Consider the following 21,567-nt stretch of genomic DNA (forward strand, 5'->3'; position numbering starts at 1 on the left):
GGTATGGTCCGTTTAATCTTCAAAATGAGTTGGCAAGTATTAGCCCATCTTATGAGTGAAGAAATGAAAATAAAGGTTGTTATATATCACTAAGTGGCACAGCTGGCAATAGAATTAATTTAGTGTGACAGAAGACATGAAAAAGTTAAAGATTTCAGATGAACGCATAAGATATCTTTATGAAAAAGGCATGAGAAAACTACACCTTAACAGTTACTATAGAATGTAACTTGAAAACTTCTAGAAAAAGATTCTTTCAAAAGCCTGCATTTCATCTAAAATCAATGCTAAATGTTACCTCAATTAGATTTCCTAACGCATTATGTGGATAAAAAATGTTTGGATTCCATCAAAGAAATCCAGCAGTTAAAAAAAAAATTGCTTTACTCACAACCCCCACCCACCTAACTAGCCCAAGAGCATTTTTAAAAGAACTAAAAAAATAGCTGCCAAAGATTTCAATCACTTCATTACTGGTGAAATATATAAAAACTTACAGGAGTCACAAAGTTCCAAACTTAATTTATAAAAATAATAAAACATCAGTATGAACAAGATCAGGATTCACTCTCATCAATGTCCTTATCTGGGTCTTGCTCGGCAGCCTCCTTTTCCTGTTGCTGTTTCTTCCAAAGTTTGGCCATGGCCAGGAGTTTGAGATTTGGTTGGTTGGCAGCATCTTCCGGAAAGATGTAATCATAGTATTCTTCCCAGCCTGCATCAGACTGCAGGAAAAAGGTAAATAATTAAAGGATAAGCAAACGTGGCTGAAATACATTTATTTCAGTTACTTTAAAGTGGAAAATATTAACTGGAAAAACCAGAATTCAAAATCAACTTATCTTCATTTTACACAACATCGAAGTCTGATACAGAAAGAACAAGGGCCAGGCCTTGAATACTGGGAGCAGATGAGTAGCTGTTGGATTGGTGGTGTTGCAAGTGTAGCTCAGTGAGAGCTAAAAATCTGGTGGGAAAATATTCTACAAATCTAAGCGCAGCTCCTCTATAATCAACCAAGGAGATAGTATCTCTAACTCCATCTTGTAGTCTAAGATTTTAAAAATGTAAAGATTTACCTAGTATTTACCCAGTAGTGAAAGCCCTCTATCTGCATAATTATTCCGAATCCCTGCCCTAACATCCCCACCTCCAGTGGGTCCACTGATTTCACTTCCTAAAGATCACTCTAGTTCCAGCTTCCACCTCCACTTGCTTTGCTTACCACAGCCGCCCAATAGGGGCTCCTGCAATCTAAGCCCCGTGAGTCTCCTGCAGAAGGTGCCAACGACCGGGTCATGCCATGTGCAGAAGAGCCTTCCTATAGCCTTCCCTGGATAAGGTCCTACCTAAAAGTTGATTAGCCCGACTGCAATTGTCACCTACCAAGGCCTGCTCCCATTCTCAGATGTACATATGCCACATAAAAGCACAGATTTCTAAGTCAGAATGCATTTCTGCTCATTTAACAAGTTCTTACCCCATCATCAGCCTGGACCTTTCTTCTCTTTTTGACTTTCTCTGGCATGAGTTTGTCTACTCTTTCCTTATCTGACGTAGTTCCAAATTCATCTTCAAAGCTTCTCCAAGATTCCAGCAACATAAGTCTCTCTTCCTTTTCCTCACAGTTTCGCATGGTTTTGTTAGCCTCTTCATAAATTTGTCTGCATTTAGGCAAACTTCCTTCTTTCCCTGAAGACAACTCAAACTGTGCAAAACTGATCCATACCTTAAAAACAATTATTATAGAACCAAATTAACCATGTCACCTAGAATACAATAATGCAAAACCAGATAACCTATAAAGCACAGAATACCTTGACATGTTGTGTCCGTTGAAGCAATCGTCGGTAAAGATTGCGTGTTCTTTCAGTTTCTTCCTGCTCAATTTCAAAATCAATGTATGATTTCCAGAGCACCTGAGGGAAATAACTTAATAGGTCAGTCTTGACATTTAAAAGCAATATGCCCCTATCCAAAGCACAACTTAACTACCATTCCAACCCAGGACATCCAGAAACCTAGGACTTTTATGAACAATTAAAGAACAGAAGGCATATGGATAAATAAATAATACTAGCATTTACAAGATGCCCAACTTGGCTAGAATTCTACATTATGAGAAAAAAAAGGCTTTGATTATCTTAGAATTTTTCAAATGCTGGACTTATCAAGAGGAGCTGAGAAACCTGCCATATCTCCCAGGCAGTCATGATCGAGTCACATACAACTGAACTTGCAGGGAGAAACAGGCCTAGATTAGCCAGTGTATACCGTTTTACCTCCACTGTAAGTTCTTGATATGTTTGAGTTCAACTCAACAAGCATGCAGTGAACAGCTGCCCATCTGCTAGTATGTATAGCCCAGGGGTGGGCAAACTTTTTGACTCGAGGGCCACAATAGGTTCTTAAACTGGACCGGAGGGCCGGAACAAAAGCATGGATGGAGTGTTTGTGTGAACTAATATAAATTCAAAGTAAACATCATTACATAAAAGGGTACGGTCTTTTTTTTTTTTTTAGTTTTATTCATTTCAAACGGGCCGGATCGGCCCGAGGGGCGTAGTTTGCCCACGGCACACAAGGCTAAACAAGATGTGGTCTGGACTCCTGGGAGCTGGAAGTCTGTGGAGGAGCTGAGGCTAATAGATGGACCTAGTAATACAAAAAGCCCTGCCTCAAGGCAGTGGTGGGCCCAGTGAACTATTAAATGAAAGGTAATATTAGTGCAAGATTAACAAAAAGGCTGAGAGTTCGGTGGCTCCTATTAGATTCAAATTCATTCTAGCTGTGGTTTGGCGCCACCTTGTGGCTCTAGCTTAAATATCGAAGGGATGATTTCAGATCCTGCTCAAGACAGGACTTCCAGTACAGTAGCAATAATTCCAGGAGTATCCTGGTTTACTTAGACCCTCTTCTGATAGCCCAATCCAGAGTAAACTGTGCTAGGAGAATCCAAAGGTGTGCAGTCTCAACTTCCATCTCCCTTGATCTCCAGGTGGGATTATCTGCTGCCTGTCTCCTTGACTTTCCCATCCCCTTTAGCTTCCTGCTTGAGAACGGGAGGAAGAGAGCCAGTCACCCACCCATTATATCCCAATTCAGTTTGGTGTCATAATGAGGCACTGTTGTGCTCTGGAATCCACCTAGAGCAGTGGCTGCCAACCTTTTGGACCTCGTGGACCACCAGTTGGCGACCGCTGACCTAGAGGGCTGCTCCTCTGGCCTTGCTATCTCCAAAACAGAAAAGTCCTCATTTGAGTGGAAAAGACTGAAAATCAGATCTTCTTTATGCTCTAAAATGCACATTTAGATGGTCATCTAAAATAATACTACAGAGCTGTCTAAAGCAAATTTATATTCAACTTGAGATCCTCACCTCTGGCATGTCTAAGCGTGGCTGGCTGATGGCTAACTCGTAGATTGCACGGGCTCTCTCAATATCGCCAAGGATTGTTTCCAATTCTGCAAATTTAATCCAAGAGGTACAATTTTCAGGTCCAAATTCCAAGAACTTTTCATAAAGCTTCCGGCATCTGTCAAATTCTCGAAGCTGTAGCTCCAATTCTATGTAACCTTTAAATAACTTGTTCTTTGGACATTTGCCTATGGAAGTCCCCTAGAAAAGAAAATGACCAACTGCTGTAATACCTTGGTGGGTTTGAATCGTGCATAGACATTGTCAAACAGAAAATGTTTTCTGTTGAGCAGGAATGCTGGGGTCCAATCCCAGCGGGTCCAGGGGTCCCCAAAGGTGTGGACGGAGTTGGCGAAGAAGGAATGACACGAAGACAGCCTTCAGTTGATCAGCAGCCTAGTCAGGACCTCTAGCCAGAATCTCCAGCCAAAGTTCTGGTCGGAGTTCTGGTTAGGAACTGATGAGGATCTGATGATTATTGTCTTGTTACATCCGTATTTATACCAGTCGATTTTAATCCTGTCAATTTCTATTACAAAGGTTAGGGCGTTTCTTATCTCCATTCCAGGGAGTAAAGATTATGTAGCTTAAGCGTGATTGTTTGTAGTTAAGGTGATTAACTACCCGCCTGGCACTTAGTTAAGGGGTTTTATCTCCTCCCTAACTTCAGGGAAAAATCCCTACCTGGGGAAACAACCTTTCTCGGAGAGGTGACCTTGGTTAAAACACATGGCGCTAAAGGGAGCAAACATATTAAGAACAGTATGCTACATACGCCAGGTCCCTTGAAACATATGCTGTGCAGACGTTTCTTCTCTGCAGCGACTGTGTCAAGCAGCAAGGATGGACCGGCTCCCGGCACAGGAACCATGAAGAGTCAACATGGCAAGCCACCCTTTCCTTCTGTGATACCACACTGACCATGACGGTTTTTGACAAAAGGCCAAAGTAACCCTAACCCTCGAATTCACTCAGCTGTCAAGAGAGCCTGTGTCCACTGGTGCCTGTTCAGCAGGAGAGTGTTCCAGAATTATATGGACACTATTTTGGCGCTTACTTAGTTCCTCAGGATTTCCTAGGAAATATGGATGTCAGATGTATAAAATCTCCCAGAAGTAAAAAGGTAGTCAAAGAATGAACTCTACTTTGCTGTCCACAGCCAGGGTGAGAGTAGCTTATCAAAGGACAACTGCAGAAATAGAGTATTTGATCCTATTAAGAAATTTCAGAGCAACTGTTAAGAGGAGGTACATTTAATACAACAAAAATTTTGCACAGGATCAGACTAAAGATCAGATCTGACCTAAGAGCAGATCTTTCCAGTGTGAGGAAAGATCTAGTAACTGTTAGCTATAACTTTCCAATGTCGAAATAAAATAAGCATTCTCACCCAATCTTCCTTCAAAGGCCATGTGTGCTCTAACATGTCTCAGTGTTTAAAGGCATATTTCTATTTCTAATAGGAACTGTACAATTTATAAGCACTAAGACTTCCTTCTCATGGAACTTGATGCGTCTTGATCCTTTCTTTACTTACCAAAGCTCTTCGGGCAAATGGTAAATTTTTCTGTCTTATTTCGAATTGTGCATATAGTAGCCACATTTTGGCAAATGTGAACTAGAAAACAAAAGCACAACATCTAACTTAAGAGACTCATTTAAATTAAATTGAATTAAGTTAAGCTTAAATTAACAAAATGCCACAGGCAATTAGATTTCCCTAAAACTTCAGAGCTAGGATAGATGTATTTTCTTGTTTATAAGCAAAAACGACAATATTTTTTTCATGAATTAAAAAACAACAAAAACATCCAGTAATCTAGATACTGTACAGTATCACATGGCCCTGTAGCCCCTACTTAGAATCTGCTTTGTTTTGTGGGTATGCCACCACCTCTATTCAAGCAGGTAACTCGGTCAACATCTCTATTTGTTTCTTGTGCTGGGAAATATGGCAGAGATAACGTCTCACCCACTTCCAGAATATACTTGTGCTCACCCTTGCATGCATACATCCACTCAGTTACCTACAAACACCTGCTCCCTGTGTCCGGCACATGCTGTGTACTCTCTGGATGTGCATCTTCCCCTTTCCACTCAGGCTATTCCAACTAGAGGCCCGGTGCACGAAACTGGTGCATGGGGGGAGGGGGAGTCCCTCAGCCTGGCCTGCACCCTTGCAATCCGGCACCTCTCGGGGGATGTCCGACTGCCGGTTTAGGCCCGATCCCACTGCGGGATCGGGCCTGAACCGGCAGTCAGACATCCCTCTCACAATCCGGGACCACTGGCTCTGAACTGCTCCCTGCCTGCCTGCCTCATTGCTCTAACCACTCTGCTTGCCTGCCTCATCACCCCTAACCACTCACCTGCCTGCCTGATTGCCCCTAACAACTCTGCCTGCCTGCCTGATCACCCCTAACTGCTCACCTGCCTGTCTGATCGCCCCTAACCGCCTCTGCCTTGGCCCCAGCTGCAGCGGACTTCATCAGGAAGGATGTCCAGAAGGTCGTTTGGCTGTCTAGTCTAATTAGCATATTACGCTTTTATTATTATAGATTACCCACCCTCTGAATTTCTACTGTTTTAGTCATTTGTCACAGGCTGTCCTCTCAACTAGATTATAAGCTATTTTCAGAGGCAAAGAGCACATCTCATTCTTATTTATGTTTTTCATGGTGCCTACACAGGAAAATAGTCAATCAATAAATATTTCACTGCACTATTTCACAAGTAACAGAAGCAGGGTTTTAACTTTTGAAACAGAACACTAAGAGCAAATGTACCTTTTTATGAGGAATTAGTTCCAAAGAGGCTTGATACACCTGTCTTGTCCTTTCAGGATCCTATATTAGGATAAGAAATTTTCACAAAATATTACTAATATTACTAATTTTATTAATATTAGTAAAAAAATGGACACTCCCAACATGAAATATTTTTTCACAAGTTGCTATTTTCAAACCCTGATTATAATTTATGATTAAAAGTGTGAACTACCACCCAGCCGACATGACTCATTGGTTGAGCATTTAACCAGGAGGTCAAGGTTCAATTCCCGGTCAGAGCACATGACTGGGATGTGGGCTAGGTCCCCAGTACGGGGCGTGCAGGGGCAGCCAATCAATGATTCTCTCTCATCATTGATGTTTCTATCTTTCTCTCACTTCCTCTCTGAAATCAATAAAAATATTTTTTTTAAAAAGTGGCCATCAAACTTTGGTTTAAGAATCAAATAACATACCTGTCAAATTCTGAGAGCGTTTCTGCAGAAAGGCTTTTCAGCCTGAGAGCAGACGCAAAAATGCTTCACGGTCTCAGATCAACAGCATAAAATTGATCTTTGTCTCTTAACTTATACATGACCAACTTCTGAAAATCCCTCTTGGTCTTTATAAAAGCAAGGATGTGCGATCTAGCCATGATCCCTATTTATGAGAAAGCCCAGGAAACTATGTATAATTCAACTAAGGGCTGGTTCATTGTTCCCTCTCAAGTTCCAAGTGATAATCACATTGTGCCTCAAGGTTTAAAAAACAAAACACAACAAAATAAGAAACACACCTCACCTGTGCCCACAACAGATAGAGAATTAAAAATGTCAGAGAGAGAATATATAATTATATGACTGAAATGAAGGCCTATTAGAATCTAAAACTAAATTCCTCTGCTTCAACGATTGTAAATATCCGTTACTGCCCACAATAGCAAGCTTTAAGCACCGTGGTGAGGAAATCACTAGTAGTTGACACGTAATTCCACATTCTTACCTTTGCCTCCAGTTCTTCATAGAGTGCATAGTTGACCCAAAGATAGATGTAACGCTTCCAATGTCTCTTCTCCTGAATGGGTGGGACATTGGCAATAGCTCTTTCATAGACTTCTCGTACAGTTTCTGCTTCTGCATCACTTTCCACCAAGCGCAGGTAATCAAACCAGGCATCATAATTGTGTGGATTAGCCTAGAAAGACAGTAAGTTTAATAAATAAAAACAAAAACAAAAGTCATATTTGCTGGACTATGTGAGCTTAAAGAGACCACCAGACTGACTTTCTATATTTTAGCAACTTTTTCTCTAGATTTTACATGCTATGGCATTTGAAAACATATCATTACTGAGATTTTATAAATAGAAAAAAAATACAAAATTCAGTAGTCCCCCCTTATCTGTGGGGGATATGTTCCAAGACCCCAGTGGATGCCCAAAACCCTAGATAGTACTGAACCATATTATATATATATATATACACACACACACACACACAGTTTTTTCCTGTACATATATATCTATGATAAAAGGTAAACTACTCTTGCGCTTTCGGGCAATTATTATTTTTTTTTAATATTTTATTGATTTTTTACAGAGAGGAAGGGAGGGGGATAGAGAGTTAGAAACATCGATGCAAGAGAAACATCAATCAGCTGCCTCCTGCACACTCCCCACTGGGGATGTGCCCGAAACCAAGGTACATGCCCTTGACCGGAATAGAACCTGGGACCCTTCAGTCCGCAGGCGACGCTCTATCCACTGAGCCAAACCGGTTAGGGCTTTCGGGCAATTATTAAGTAAAATAAGGGCTACTCGAACACAAGCACTGTGTTACTGTGATAGTTATCTGATAACCAAGACTGCTACTAACTAACAGGTGGGTAGTGCAGTGTGGAGACTCTGAACAAAAGGATCATTCATGTTCCAGGCAGAACGGAGCGGGATGGCTTGAGATATCATCACACTAGGCAGAATAAGGCACAATTTAAAACTTGTGAATTATTTATTTCTGGAATTTTCCACTTAATATTTTTGGACCATGGTTGACTGTGGGTAATTAAGACAGTGGAAAGCGAAACTTCAGAGGGGGTGGGGGAAACTACTGTATAGAGGACAGATGATTAGCCAGGTGTCCCACAGCAAGGCTCCTTGCATAACCACCGCCAAGACGATTATTCAATAATTAGATGCCTATTTTTGCAAATGTATTTGGTTTATATATGTGACTATATGTCCTTACATCTAGATTTAAAATTACAATAGAATTAAACCATGCTCACAATTGTGAAACCTGATTTTTCAATTAATAGTTATTTATCTTTAACATATCTTGCTGACCTCATTTAACACTAGACTTATATCTTTGGTAGGTATCTTGAAATGCTACTGTCTTTAAATTCAAATCAAAATAGTCCATTACAGGTAAAGAGATGATAAAAGAACCATATCTACAGTACATCTTACATTCAAACAGTTAAACTAAAAGGTAATGTATAAAAACTGGTGTTTTTGTGGTTGTTTTTTACCAATCCCTGACTCTTTTACCTTCTTTCAAAAATAAGCTCAAATGCCTGGCCAGTGTGACTCTGTGGTTGAGTGTCAACCTATGAATCAGGTGGTCATGGTTAATTTCCAGTCAGGGCACATGCCCGGGTTGTGGGCTCGATCCCCAGTGGGGGGAGTGCAGGAGGGCTAGTCAATGATCCTCTCTCATCACTGATGTTTTTCTCTCTCCTCCTTTCCTCTCTGAAATCAATAAAAATATATCTATTTTTAAAAGCTCAAATGGACTCCAGATTTATCTTGCTCAATTTCTACAGCACACAATCAGCAATCAAAGTGACTTTCAACCTGTGAGTGGCAGAGCAAGTCCAGGTGTTGTTTGCTCGCCTTTTTTATCAGCCTCAATTACCTGATCTGTCTGAAATAGCTGTCCATTTACTGCAGACACATCGTCAAGAGCGTAATGACTGGTAGCCCTAACTCGCTTATTCATTTTATTGTAGCTAGTATTGACTGGCACACCTTACTTACTTGCAGAATTAAGCATATACACCAGCACTCACCTTCACTTCTTCTTCATATTGGAATCTCCGTTTGCTCACAATGATGTCTTCAATACCCCGCCTGTCACCAAACTTCTTCTCAAAGATGGTATAATTTTTAAAGAGCTCTTGGGCCTCTTGTTTTGAAATTCTATCCAGTGCGTACTTGTATATCACTCGTACCCTTTCAAACTGAAAGTAGACAAGATGATTTTATCTGCCCTCACATAACATTCTCATTCTAGTCATGATTAGGAAAGTAGTTATGACATAAAACATTACTTGTAAATTAGATTTTAAGGCCTCACAATGTCAAAAATGAGATTTTTCTTCTCTCTTTCAATGAGATCTTTCAGTCAGGAAGGACTGACGCTTTCCTTTGAGCTCCACATTTAAAGCTGGATGTCATCTGTGTACCTCAAACTAAAAGGTCTGAAACTGACCTCCTGTTTCTCCCCACCAAACCCAAGTCATCCCAATCTTGATTAAGCAATACCTACTGCTACACAGTTGCTCAAGCTAAAATTCCCTGGAACCCTCCATGAGTCCTCTCCTTTCTTTCCCCACATTCACTGTTTTAAGCCTCGCCATTTCTACCTCTTCAACACAGCCCTTCACTTCTCCCCATCCCACTGCCAACCCATCTCCATTTCTTCCCTGGATCATTTCAAGTCTCCTCTACTTTTGCTACCCTCCCCCCAATACAATCTCTGTAAGTTAGCTAGAGGCACTCCTTGCAATATAAATTATATCCTACCATGGTTTTCTCCTACTAAAACCCTTCAATACTTCCGGCTGCCCTTAGAATAGAATCTGAATTCCCTAATATGACCTGTGTAAGTCCCTGCATTCAGGCAGGGGATGGGTGGAAGGAGTAAAGGGGAATGGGGGGGGGAGGGGACATCTGTAATACTGTCAACAATAAGTAAATAAATAAATGGGTTATTTTCCATACATACTCTGGAAGAACTGACTTGTGGGACAATCTGTTTTCATTTAAAATTATATTCTCTGTTCTGAGGGCTCTGAGTTTTTTGTTTCCCAGGTTTATGATTTGTAAAGCCTTCTAATCAGGATACCAAGTGACTCATTCTCAGTTTATAGATGATATTCTCACTCCAGACTTAAAGGCTTGTATGTCAAGCACAGACCAACAAAATTAAGATAGTTATGATACAATCTATAATCACTCAGCTCCCAATATGCAGCTTAGCCACAAATGTACATTTTTAAAACATTTTCTCCAGTAAGTGCATAAAAAAATGGAAATGAACTTGATGTGACAAGAAGTCATGTTTTCTAAGCTGTTTTGCAATGTAACTGAGTGAAGTTTACTTACTTCTTTCTGATTTTCTTCAAATTTGGCAAAGGCAACATAAAGGCGTTCATCCATATGTTCATCTCCAAAGAATTCCACAGCTCTCTCGTACACTTTTCGTGCATGGGCAAAATAACCATGTTTTTCTTCAAAGCGGGCATACTTGATCCAGTTCTTAACATCAGGATGCACAAGTACAAGTGCAGAGGAATTAAAGAAATACCAGCAAGACAACGTGGCTTAAAGAACAAACAAAACCCAATACCCAAATCCACAACAAAACACACTACGCCTACGGGGATAATAAAACATGTACAAAGGTGGAGAACCACTAGACCAGTGATGGCGAACCTCTGACACGCAAACTCATTTTTTTGGTTGATTTTTCTTTGTTAAATGGCATTTAAATATATAAAATATAAAAAATACAAGTCTTTGTTTTACTATGGTTGCAAATATCAAAAAATTTCTATATGTGACACGGCACCAGAGTTAAGTTAGGGTTTTTCAAAATGCTGACACGCCAAGCTCAAAAGGTTCGCCATCACTGCACTAGACGGTGACCTGTGTGAGGGAGCTGTGTCTTCCTCCAGTGCTTAGTCAATATCTTAGTACTGGGACACATTTTTGGTAGTGGTACAAACAGGAGTCTAGAGGCATCAAAGGTGAACCCTAGTAATTAGCAATGTGACCTGAACAAGTCATTTAACATGTCTAAGCCTCAGTTTTATCATCTGTAAACACAGAATTAAAAACAATACTGACCACACTGCTGTCTTTAAATGAGAAAATGTATGTAAATCTCTTAGCTGTTTCTAGCCAAAAGAGCATGCTTAATCCATGGCATCTATTATACTATATGCTCAATAGCATTAGTATTTGCATTAATGATGAAGAAAAAACAAGTCACAAAAAGAAAACGGCTAACTAGAGCTAAAAGAGAAAGTTTTAAATTACCATTTTATTTCTTAATAGGATCTATATACCTATTTTTAATCTACCTTCCTTGAGAAAACCATTTGTTTCCATTAGTAACACTTCAAATAAGGCAATGATATTAAGAGCATTGGCTCTGAATCTGCTACTGGGTTCAAGTCCTACCTACATCACTACCTGAGAGACCCTGATCAAGCTACTTAATCTCTCATCCCTCAGTTTCCACATCTGTAGAATGTAGTTCCTGTATCACAGGGTTGTCATGAGGATTAAATAACAATATTTGTAAAGTGCTTAGAGAGCAATGCCTGACACAAAGGAAATGCTATTAAAAGCTTTTGTTAAATAATATTAAAAACAGTAGAAGTAATTGAGAGCTTAAATTGCACAATAGTTGATTCTCATTATTTGTGTTAGTTATATCCTATGAAGTCACTGTAACTGCTTAATTAGCGAATACCAAATCATTGCTGCTAGGGGAAACATGTATGTATGTATTTCTATACATATCTCATAGAGAGTATAATCTTAAATCCTAAAAATGACCGATCCGTAGATTCTAGTTTTGGTATTTTATAACAGAGAAAACAAGGTTCAGAAGCATTAAGTGACTTGCCAGAAGCTGCCCATAAACCAGAGCCAGAAAAGGGATTCAAACATGTCCCACTGGCCCGAGAGCCAGAGCTTCTTACAATCCACTGCACTGCCTTATCCTGTCTCCAGTGTCCATCCTCTGATCATCTCTGTATCAGAGCAGAGACAAGAAGGCAGAATGTCGCCTAAGCTGGGGCCATATGCCTTGGGTGACTGAAATTTTTCATCACTCTATCCTTGCAAATGACTGAAAGTGCCACAAATATTGACTTTGGGGTTACAAATAAATTTTAGCAAGTAGAAGTCATACATATGGTAACAGTGCATAATGAAGATCAATTATTTCAGCTGCTAAGAGTGCTTTCACATGTTGTCATTTAATCTTTACAACCAGCCCGTAGTACAAACCTTTATTCTCTTTTAAAGATGAGGACACCAAGTCTCAAATAAATTAATTGACTCATTGCAATCATATCATTAGTAATTGGTAATCCTTTGGATGAACTCCAATAATGGTGCTAATAACCTTAAACTTTAACCCTAGAAAAACAGGGCCTTAGCAGCCAGGGCCTTAGTGTGTCATTTTCCAAACGGAACCATTGCATTATTGTCAAAATATAAACAAATCCAAAATCTCAATGGAAAAAACTCAAACAATTACCCAGACCACAAACTTTTTCCCTGACCAAACTATGTCCCTAGAAAATTTATATGTAGCTTATGAAGATGAAATTTGCATCCTTGACTTCTAGGCCAACATTAATGATGTGTCCTGACCACAATGACATTTCCACAGGAGCAGGACCAAGACAATAATGGCATCACTCAGACCTCATCCAAAGGATATATCTCTCATAAATGGTGCGGGCCCGATCCACTTCTTTGTATCGCAGCTCAAAGTTGATGTAGGAGTGCCAGGCTTGCTCCTCAGGCTGCCATTCCATCCAGCGCTCAAACACCTGCCGGGCACCAGCCACATTTCCCAGCATCTCCTCCATGTACGTGTATTTGTACCTTTAATAAAATCATCCGAAGTTATCTGTCATGGTCAAAATGACTTCGGTGGCTGAATGGATGAGAGAACAAGATCCACAGATATGCTGCTGTCTACAAGAGACTCACTTCAGATCGAAAGACACACACAGACTGAAAGTAGAGGGATGAAAAAGGTATTTCATAAAAGTGGAAATGAAAAAAGAAGAAGCTGGGGTAGCAATACTTATACCAGACAAAATAGACTTTAAAACAAAGGCTGTAATAAGAGAGAAAGTAGGACCCAGCAATTCCACCTCTGGGTATTTATCTGAAGAAACCCAAAACACTAACTCAAAAAGACATGCATCTGTATGTTTCTTGCTACATTATTTATAGTATCCAAGATACGGAAGCAACCTAATTGTCTATCAACAGATGAATGGATAAAGAAGTGGTGCATCTATACAATGTAATATAACTCACAGCCATAAAAAAGAATGAAATCCTGTCATTTGTGAACTCAACATGGATGAACCTAGAGGGGATGGTGCTGAGTGAAATAAGTCAAACAAAGATAAATACTACATGATTTCACTTAAATGCAGACTATAAAGAACAAAATAAATGAACAAGCAAAACAGACTCATAGATACAGAGAACATTTTGACAGTTGCCAGAAGAAAGAGAATTTGGGGGGCTGGGTGAAAAAGGGGGAGGGATTAAGAAGTACAAATTGGCAGTTACAAAAATAGTCATGGGGATGTAAAGTACAGCATAGGGAATAGACAATAATATTCTAATAACTAGGTTGTGGTGCTAAATGGGGATTTATATTGCAGGATTTATTGGGATGATCATATATTAAGTTATGTAATGTCTCTTCACTGAAATGTATAACTAAAACTAATATTAATATTTTATGTCAACTGTAATTAAAAAATTAAAAAGTATTTTAAATAACTTAGGGAAAAAATGTTCTTTGGCAATTTCTAGTTTTAACTTTGTTAAATGTGAAGAAGATTTAAGACTTTATCTTCCCTAAAGGTTAAATTAAACATGTTTTCTTATTAAAATATAAGTCTGGCCCAGCTGGCATCTCTCAAAGTTGAGTGTCGACCTATGAAGCAGGAGGTCACGGTTCGATTCTCGGTCAGGGCACATGCCTGGGTTGCAGGCTTGATCCCCAGTGTGTGGAGTGCAGGAGGCAGCCAATCAATGATTCTCTCTCATCATTGATGTACCTATCTATCTCTCCTTCCCTCTCTTTGAAATCAATAAAAATATACCCAAAAATATATATATATGTAAGTCTGAAAAGAATGAACCATTAGAAATATATTTTTCTTAAAAATTGCTTAGTTCAACAAGAATTGTCTTATACATAAAAGACTGCAATCAAAATTTTAGTTTTGATTACACACCTATTATACATTATTATAATAGACAGAGGTCCGGTGCATGGATTCGTGCACCGGTGGGGTCCCTCGGCCTGGCCTGTGGGGATTGGGCTGAAACCAGCAGTCCGACATCCCCTGAGGGGTCCCGCAGTGCGAGAGGGCGCTCTGCAAAGTTGCTGTCGCTCAGCAGCTCCTGCGATGAGCGTCTGCCCCATGGTGGTCAGTGCATGTCATACCTACCGGCCAGTCGGCCAGTCACTTAGCCTTTTATATAATAGACTAGAGGCCTGTTGCACGAAGAGATTCGTGCAATAGGCCTTCCTTCCCCCTGGCTGCTGGCACCGGTTTTCTTCTGGCACCTGGCAACCAGGCCTTCGCTCTGGCTGGGCTCCAGCCAGAGTTGGCCCCGGAGCCGTGAGGCTTTCACTGCTCTGTCGGCCCCGGGGCCATGAGGCTTTCCCTGCTTCGCCAACCCCGGGGCCATCAGGCTTCGCTCCACTGCTTGGAGCCTACGTATGCAAATTAACTGCCATCTTTGTTAGGTTAATTTGCATACTCTCCTGATTGGCTGGGTAGCATAGCGAAGGTATGGTCAATTTACATGTTTGGCTATTATTAGGTAAGATAGATTATAAGACATTAAAAAACATTTATACATACTTAACTTTTCTAGTCTACAAAAAGCCATTTCATTAGATAAGAAACTTACCAGAACTGGTTGACTCGGGGCAGAGTTGTTATGGCCCGGTCCCAGATATTTCGGGCATGGTTGACCTGGCGATTCTTCATTTCCATTTCCGCATATTTCAGCCAGAGTGTAATATTGCGATAGTCCACATCTAAAGCACGTTCGTATATGGATCGAGCCCTTAAGAAGCAAGAATTGGGGGGCATTAAAAGCAGTACATACATCACACATAGCAACTATTTCAAACCATTTGCAGTGCCCTGCCATTTTATCAGGTGTCCATCATGAGTCATTTTCGAGGCATAAAAAGGTGAAAAGATATGATGCTATTCTCAGGAACCTTACAAAGACTTAAAGTCTTTGCACGTAATTACAATGCAATGTGATAAACATCATAGTCAAGATCTGTACAAAGAAGCAAAGGAAAAGAAATAAAAATGTCTGGTGTAAAAGGCTAAGCATATTACTCCAGAACTGAAAACAAATTTGGAACTTGAGGAAAGTGGGTGGGGAGGGGTACTCATTCTAGGCAGAGAGAACAGTCAGGAGACATGAGCCCCAGCTCATGCCGGTTTGGCTCAGTGGATAGAGCGTTGGCCAGTGGATTGAAGGGTCCTGGGTTTGATTCTGGTCAAGGACGTGTACCTCAGTTGCAGGATCAATCCCAGACTTTGGGCAGGGCTTGTGTGGGAAGCAACCAATTGATGTGTTTCTCTCACATCAATGTTTCCCTCTCTCTCTGTCTCTCCCCCTCCCTTCTACTCTCTCTAAAAAAGACAAATCAGTGGAAAAATATCCCTGGGTGAGGATTGAAAAAAAAAGACATGATGTGTTCAGGTAATGGCAACTATGCAGGCACGATGGGGCAGGGGATATGCTGGGAGAGTGCAGAAAGACTGAACAACAGGTCATGATTTTAATCTTATTGGCCACTGGTTTTCAGTGAAACAATTTTTATTTTAAAAAATCCCACTATGTATTTGAAGAAATAATGACAGAAAACTTCCTCTACCTGGTGAAAGAAACAGACTTACAAGTCCAGGAAGCACAAAGAGTCCCAAACAAGAGGAACACAAAGAGGACCACACCAAGACACATCAAAATTAAAATGCCAAGGGCTAAAGACGAAGAGAGAATCTTAAAAGCAGCAAGAAAAAAGCAGTTAGTTACCTACAAGGGAGTACCCATACAACTGTCAGCTGATTTCTCAACAGAAACTATGCAGGCCAGAAGAGAGTGGCAAGAAATATTCAAAGTGATGAATAGCAAGGACCTACAACCAAGATTACTCTACCCACCAAAGCTATCATTTAGAATGGAAGGTCAGATAAAGAACTTCACAGACAAGAAGCAGCTAAAGGAGTTCATCACCACCAAACTACTATTATATGAAATGTTGAAGGGTATTCTTTAAGAAGAGGAAGAAGAAAAAAAAAGATCAAAAATATGAACAAAATGGCAACAAATACAAACCTATCAACAACTGAATCTAAAAATCAAAATAAATGAATAAGAAATCTAAAGAACAGAATAAACTGGTGAATAAAATAGAATCAGAGGCATGGAAATGGAACAGATGATGATTCTCAGAGGAAAGGGGGGTGGGAAGAGATTAAACAAAGATCTTATATGCATATATGCATTACCTAAGGATATAGGTAATAGGGTGTCTAAAGCCTAGAGTGGGGCAGGAACTGGGTGGAGGGAGGCGATGGGGGGGGGGGGGGAAGAGGCACATCTGTAATAATCTCAACAATAAAGATGAAAAGAACCCCAATATAGAGAAAGCAGATGAAACTACACTTCTCTGGCTACAGGGTGTGTGCTGGTGGAGAGTTCCACCTGTACAGCCTCCTGCTTTGCTCCCCCCAGTACTAGCCTACCACAGGGCCCCTGAAGCCCTCAAAGGAATCCGAGGGTTCTATGAAAGAAACTGAAAATTACTAACAAAGACACAATCTTCTACTTGTACTTTAACTTTTTCTATTTTTTTTTTGTATCTGTTAACTTATGACATCTTTATGTATAAAATTACAGCACTGATCAGACCATCAAATCTCAGAGGGAAGGTAGGGGAGGGTGGGGGTGAAGGGGAGAGATCAACCAAAGGACTTGTGTGTACGCATATAAGCATAACCAATGGACACAGACACTACGGGGGTGAGGGCATGAGCAAGGGGGGAATAAGGACACATATGTAATACCTTAATTAATAAAGAAAAGAAAAGAAAAAATAAATAAAACTGAAAAAAAATTACATGCTCAACAATTTTACCTTTGAATCTCCTTTAGACTCTCTTCCCATTGTGCGTATTTTATCCAGTTACTAATCACAGTCCTGTTTTTTCTTATGTTATCTTCAAAAGTCTAGGAAGACAAAATGGATCAAATTAAAGAGAAAATAACGAAAAATAACATTATTCTTTTTCTATTAATCCTATACTAAAAAGGATACTTACTCATTTTATTCTTATGTAAGAGAAATTGCATCCTGGAAACTCTGAGAAATAAGAAACCCACTACAGAAGGTTACAATCACAGGTGTCTTACATGCAAGCAAAAGGAAAACTTTAGATATAAAGAATTATTGCACAATTGCTGATAATTTCTTTTATTGCCCATAACAACTGATACTGTAATATACTTGTTTCTAACAATAAAATGTGTTTTGACTAGATCGTTTTGGTAATGTCACAGAATTTCATACATAACTCAATGAGGATAACTAATAAGTAGGAACAACAAAATTAGTGGTTTAAAATAATCCCACATTCTAGAGTAAGAAGGTCAGACCAGATCTCTAGTCTTCTTATGGCTCTTTCCCACATCTTAACTCAACACAGGGGGTGGTACGGCCAGAAGAAGCACATAACACAGCCTTGCTAAGTCCACCTCTCTTCTAGCTGTCAGTTGTTCCACTTGTTAAACTTCTACCAATCTTCAATTGAGCACCAAAAATTATGTCTCTTGTGGACTTAATTTCTTTATACTCTAAAACAGATAATTCATGGCATACTTCATAAAGTTCAACAAATGCAGTTATCTGGTAACCAAAAGTTATATTATTTATGTGGCTAGAAACACTAACCTCTTCTCATTTTATAGTCTTACTAGAAGCCTGGTGCACAGATTCATGCACACTGAAAGGAAATTAATTAGAAGGTGGCCGGTGGGGCAGGACTGGGTGAGACAGGCCAGACACGGCCCAGAGCCAACCTCCCGTGGTCCCTCCCCAGCTGGCTGCAACTGGGGCGGTGCTGTGGCGCCGGGGCTCGAAGGGCATCTGCGGAGTGAGCAGGGTCCCTCCAGCAGGTGGGGTCCCTCAGCCTGGCCTGCAGGAATCGGGCCCAAACCGGCTCTCCGACATCCCCCGAGGGGTCCCGGAGTGCGAGAGGTCACTCTGCAAAGTTGCTGTCGCTCAGCAGCCCCTGTATTGAGCTTCTGCTCCCTGGCGGTCAGTGCGCATCATACCTACCAGCCCGGTCAGTCACTTAGCCTTTTATATCTATCTATATAAAAGGCTAATATGCTCCTCGGGAGTTCAACTGGAGACTGGGAGTTCGATTTCTCGCTATGACATGCGAGACCACCAGGGGTGGTGCAGAATGAAGGAAGGCCCCAGCCGGCAGCCGGCAGCCAGGGAAGGAAGGCCCCAGCTGGCAGCTGGAAGGTCCTGATTGGCCCTGATCGCTGGCCAGGCCTAGGGACCCTACCCGTGCACAAATTTTGTGCACCAGGCCTCTAGGATATAGATAAATAATGAGGAATGTTTCAAACTCTGACCTATAAATCCTTAACAATACCGACAATCTGAAAGACATCGCATTGACTGACCTTCCTTTTTCTTAGTTTGTAATCATTTAACTCTTCTTCATCTGTGATCTTCTGTTGAGGTGGAGGTGGAAGAAGCTCAAGTTCTCTTTCTTTAGCTTCTCTTAAAAGCTGTTCCGCAGTGATCTGTACCTCAGCTGGGGCTTTGTTTTTCACCTTTTAAGACAAGACATTTCTATTTTTAGTAGATGCTCTGCACACAAGGTTTAACAAACAAACATTTTTTTAGGATGTGAACTTTATATATCACAAGATGCCCTCTTTGTATGACATCTTCCCATGTCTCTGGGCAACTAAACAGAAAAAAAAAATGTATTCTAGCTTATGTATGATAACTATTAACAAGCCATAGATAAAAGTCTCAAGAGAAAAGGTAGCCAAAGTAGCAAATTTTCCTTTTAGATTAGTAAAATAAAAAACTCTGAGGATGCCCAGGTAAAACTCTCACCAGAGGTTTTGTTTATCAAGATACAGACCATAGCTTATCTAGCATTACAATCTCTATTCAGATAATTCTTCCATGTAGGCCCCAGGTGGGTAACTGCGTTTGATTTCTCATGACATTTTAAGTCCAAGACAATATTCGGTGAGTTGCCATCATTAGAATATAAGCTTCTTCAGGTCTTAGAGCTGTGCAGTCCAACAGGACAGCCATGAGCCACATGAGGCAAGTCCCAACAGAGATGGGCTGTAAGTGTAAAATACACAGTGGATTTTGAAGACTTGGCATGAATAAAGAACAAGCTACCTAATTAAGTTTTTATACTGGTTACATGTTGAAATGACAGTATCACGGACACACTAAGTTGTTAAATAAAATATATAATTAAAATTAATGTCACCTGCTTTGACTGTTTAACGTCACTATGAGAAAACTTAAATTACATATAGGGCTCCTGTTACTTCTACTGGCCCAGTAGAAGTTTATGGAATGGAATGATAAGAATCCCTAATTATTTAGTGCTGTACAATGATGATGATGATAATAGCTCATACCTAGTGAGCATTAAGTACTAGGCACTGTGCTACATGCTTTATATACGTTATCTCTGGAAGTCACCTACGTGGACATGTAAAGGAAGGCTCAAGAGAGTTATCTGGGCAGAAGCACAGACTGGAGGGAGAGTATCTGTAAAGGCTTAGAACAAAGCCTGTTACATCATAAGTCACTGGCGAGTATCATCAGGAAATATTAGATATCAAATTTATTAACTTAAATTACACCACTACACAACTGTTGTCACCTCGTCTCATTCTGTCCACTCTCAGCGGGGCTAACTCCTTTCCAGCCTTCAAGTCTCGGCTTACCCGTCACGTCTCAGCCCCGTTGACTCTGGAGACCTCCTCCCACAACCCCCGTTATTCCTTGGCACATTCTGCTTTGCCTCCGTAGCATTCGGCACGGCTGCAGTTTCACACGTGCGTCCCATCTGAGTACGGCTCCTCGCCAGCATTAGTGCAGCTCCGCAGTGCCTAGCGCCCTGCCCCGCTGTTCCCTCTGCTGAACGAACCTTCTCCGCTCCTCCACCCGACGTGCGGGCTGTGCTTCGGGGGACAAGAGCTTGCACCCCACTATCGCCCATCTCTTTCCCTCTTTATCACCCGAGGCCCCGCACGGGGTGGGCCTGCGAACTCGGACAACACTCTCTCGCCGCAGGTACCACGGAGCCCGTGGCGAGCCCCTCTCCCCGGGCCCTCCCCACAAAGCCCCCCCGCTATCGCCTACCTTGGCCACTTTGGGAATTCTCTGCTTCCCGGCCGCGGTGGAGGCCGCCATGGCTGCAGCAGAATTCGTTCCGTGAACCCTGAGTCCCAAATATCGGCCCGAAGGCTCGCCGATGCCGCAAACTTTCTAATAACAAGCGGGATCCCGGAACCGGAAGCGGAACTGCGCTTGACCTTTAACCTCCAGCACGCGCTGTGACCCAGGGAGCGTCGTTTCTGTGGTAACCTGGCCGCGCGTCCTCCTTAGAGCCGGGTGTGGAGCGCGGCGTCCAGGAGCTGCAGTTGAGGTGGATAGAGCTGGCCTTCCCAGCAGGGACGCGAGGACTGGGTCCAGGGGGTCAAGGACACATCCAGGTCAGTGTCCGGGACTGGGTGACAGCGCGAGAACCGCTGGACCTGTCTAGCTTTGGCGCCCAGCAAGGGGAGTAGGAACCAACGCCAATCTGGATGCTCGAGGTTGGGGGAAGAGAGGCAGGCCGAAAAACTACTACTCCCAGCATGCCAAGGGGCGAGCCGCTGCGCTCCTGGGCAGCCCGGAGCTGCGTTGCATTCTAGGTTTTGTAGTTTCTGAGACCCACTAATTTCGTTTCTGGACAGTAGTGCCCAAAATAACTAACTCCAAGGTTATTAAAAGTTTATTAAAAATAACTGAAAGTATTTTAAAGCCAGATAATACAAAACAAAAATAAATGAGTAGACTAGCAAACCAGCCAGCCTTGTTCTCAGGTAGGCAGATGTTTAAATTCTCTTAGTCTGCCTTAATTACATGCATTATCTTGGCCTCCATGTCTTTATAAGACGAGGATAATATCTAGTTCAGTAGGATTAAAGAGAAAAATCTATGTAGCGCTCAGTAAATGTTGGCTGGTA

At 41.3% G+C, this 21,567-nt stretch overlaps 1 protein-coding gene across 3 annotated transcripts; it reads right to left on the reverse strand.

Annotated features, from left to right (window-relative positions):
• Nucleotides 1-502: 502 nt before the first annotated feature.
• CRNKL1 (crooked neck pre-mRNA splicing factor 1) lies at nt 503-20,875 on the reverse strand. 3 transcript variants are annotated; one of them, XM_006097528.3, is made up of 14 exons: nt 20,699-20,875; nt 18,976-19,128; nt 17,417-17,508; nt 15,163-15,321; nt 12,929-13,095; nt 10,573-10,751; nt 9,255-9,425; nt 7,189-7,380; nt 6,205-6,264; nt 4,956-5,036; nt 3,380-3,619; nt 1,818-1,919; nt 1,481-1,729; nt 503-725 (listed from the first exon to the last, which is right to left on the reverse strand). In XM_006097528.3, the coding sequence occupies exons 1-14, from the start codon at nt 20,747-20,749 to the stop codon at nt 558-560; spliced, it is 2,064 nt and encodes a 687-aa protein (XP_006097590.1). In that variant the 5' UTR covers nt 20,750-20,875; the 3' UTR covers nt 503-557. The 3 variants fall into 3 exon arrangements, with proteins under 3 accessions (XP_006097590.1, XP_014318771.1, XP_014318773.1); XM_014463285.2 differs by lacking the exon at nt 4,956-5,036; XM_014463287.2 differs by lacking the exons at nt 3,380-3,619; nt 4,956-5,036.
• Between the last annotated feature and the right edge of the window lie 692 nt (nt 20,876-21,567).

This window comes from Myotis lucifugus, unplaced genomic scaffold (genome assembly GCF_000147115.1).
Source record: "Myotis lucifugus unplaced genomic scaffold, Myoluc2.0 scaffold_205, whole genome shotgun sequence".
NCBI classification, from domain to species: Eukaryota; Metazoa; Chordata; class Mammalia; order Chiroptera; family Vespertilionidae; genus Myotis; species Myotis lucifugus.

Bases quoted from the DNA above. Each gene is read 5' to 3' on its own strand.
- CRNKL1 (XM_006097528.3), bottom strand. From the start codon at position 20,749: ATGGCGGCCTCCACCGCGGCCGGGAAGCAGAGAATTCCCAAAGTGGCC. The intron at 9,426-10,572 runs GTAAGTAAACTT...GTCTACTTTCAG, and splicing joins TTGAAGAAAATCAGAAAGAA to TTTGAAAGGGTACGAGTGAT. The intron at 726-1,480 runs GTAAGAACTTGT...TTTTTCCTGCAG, and splicing joins AGGTCCAGGCTGATGATGGG to TCTGATGCAGGCTGGGAAGA.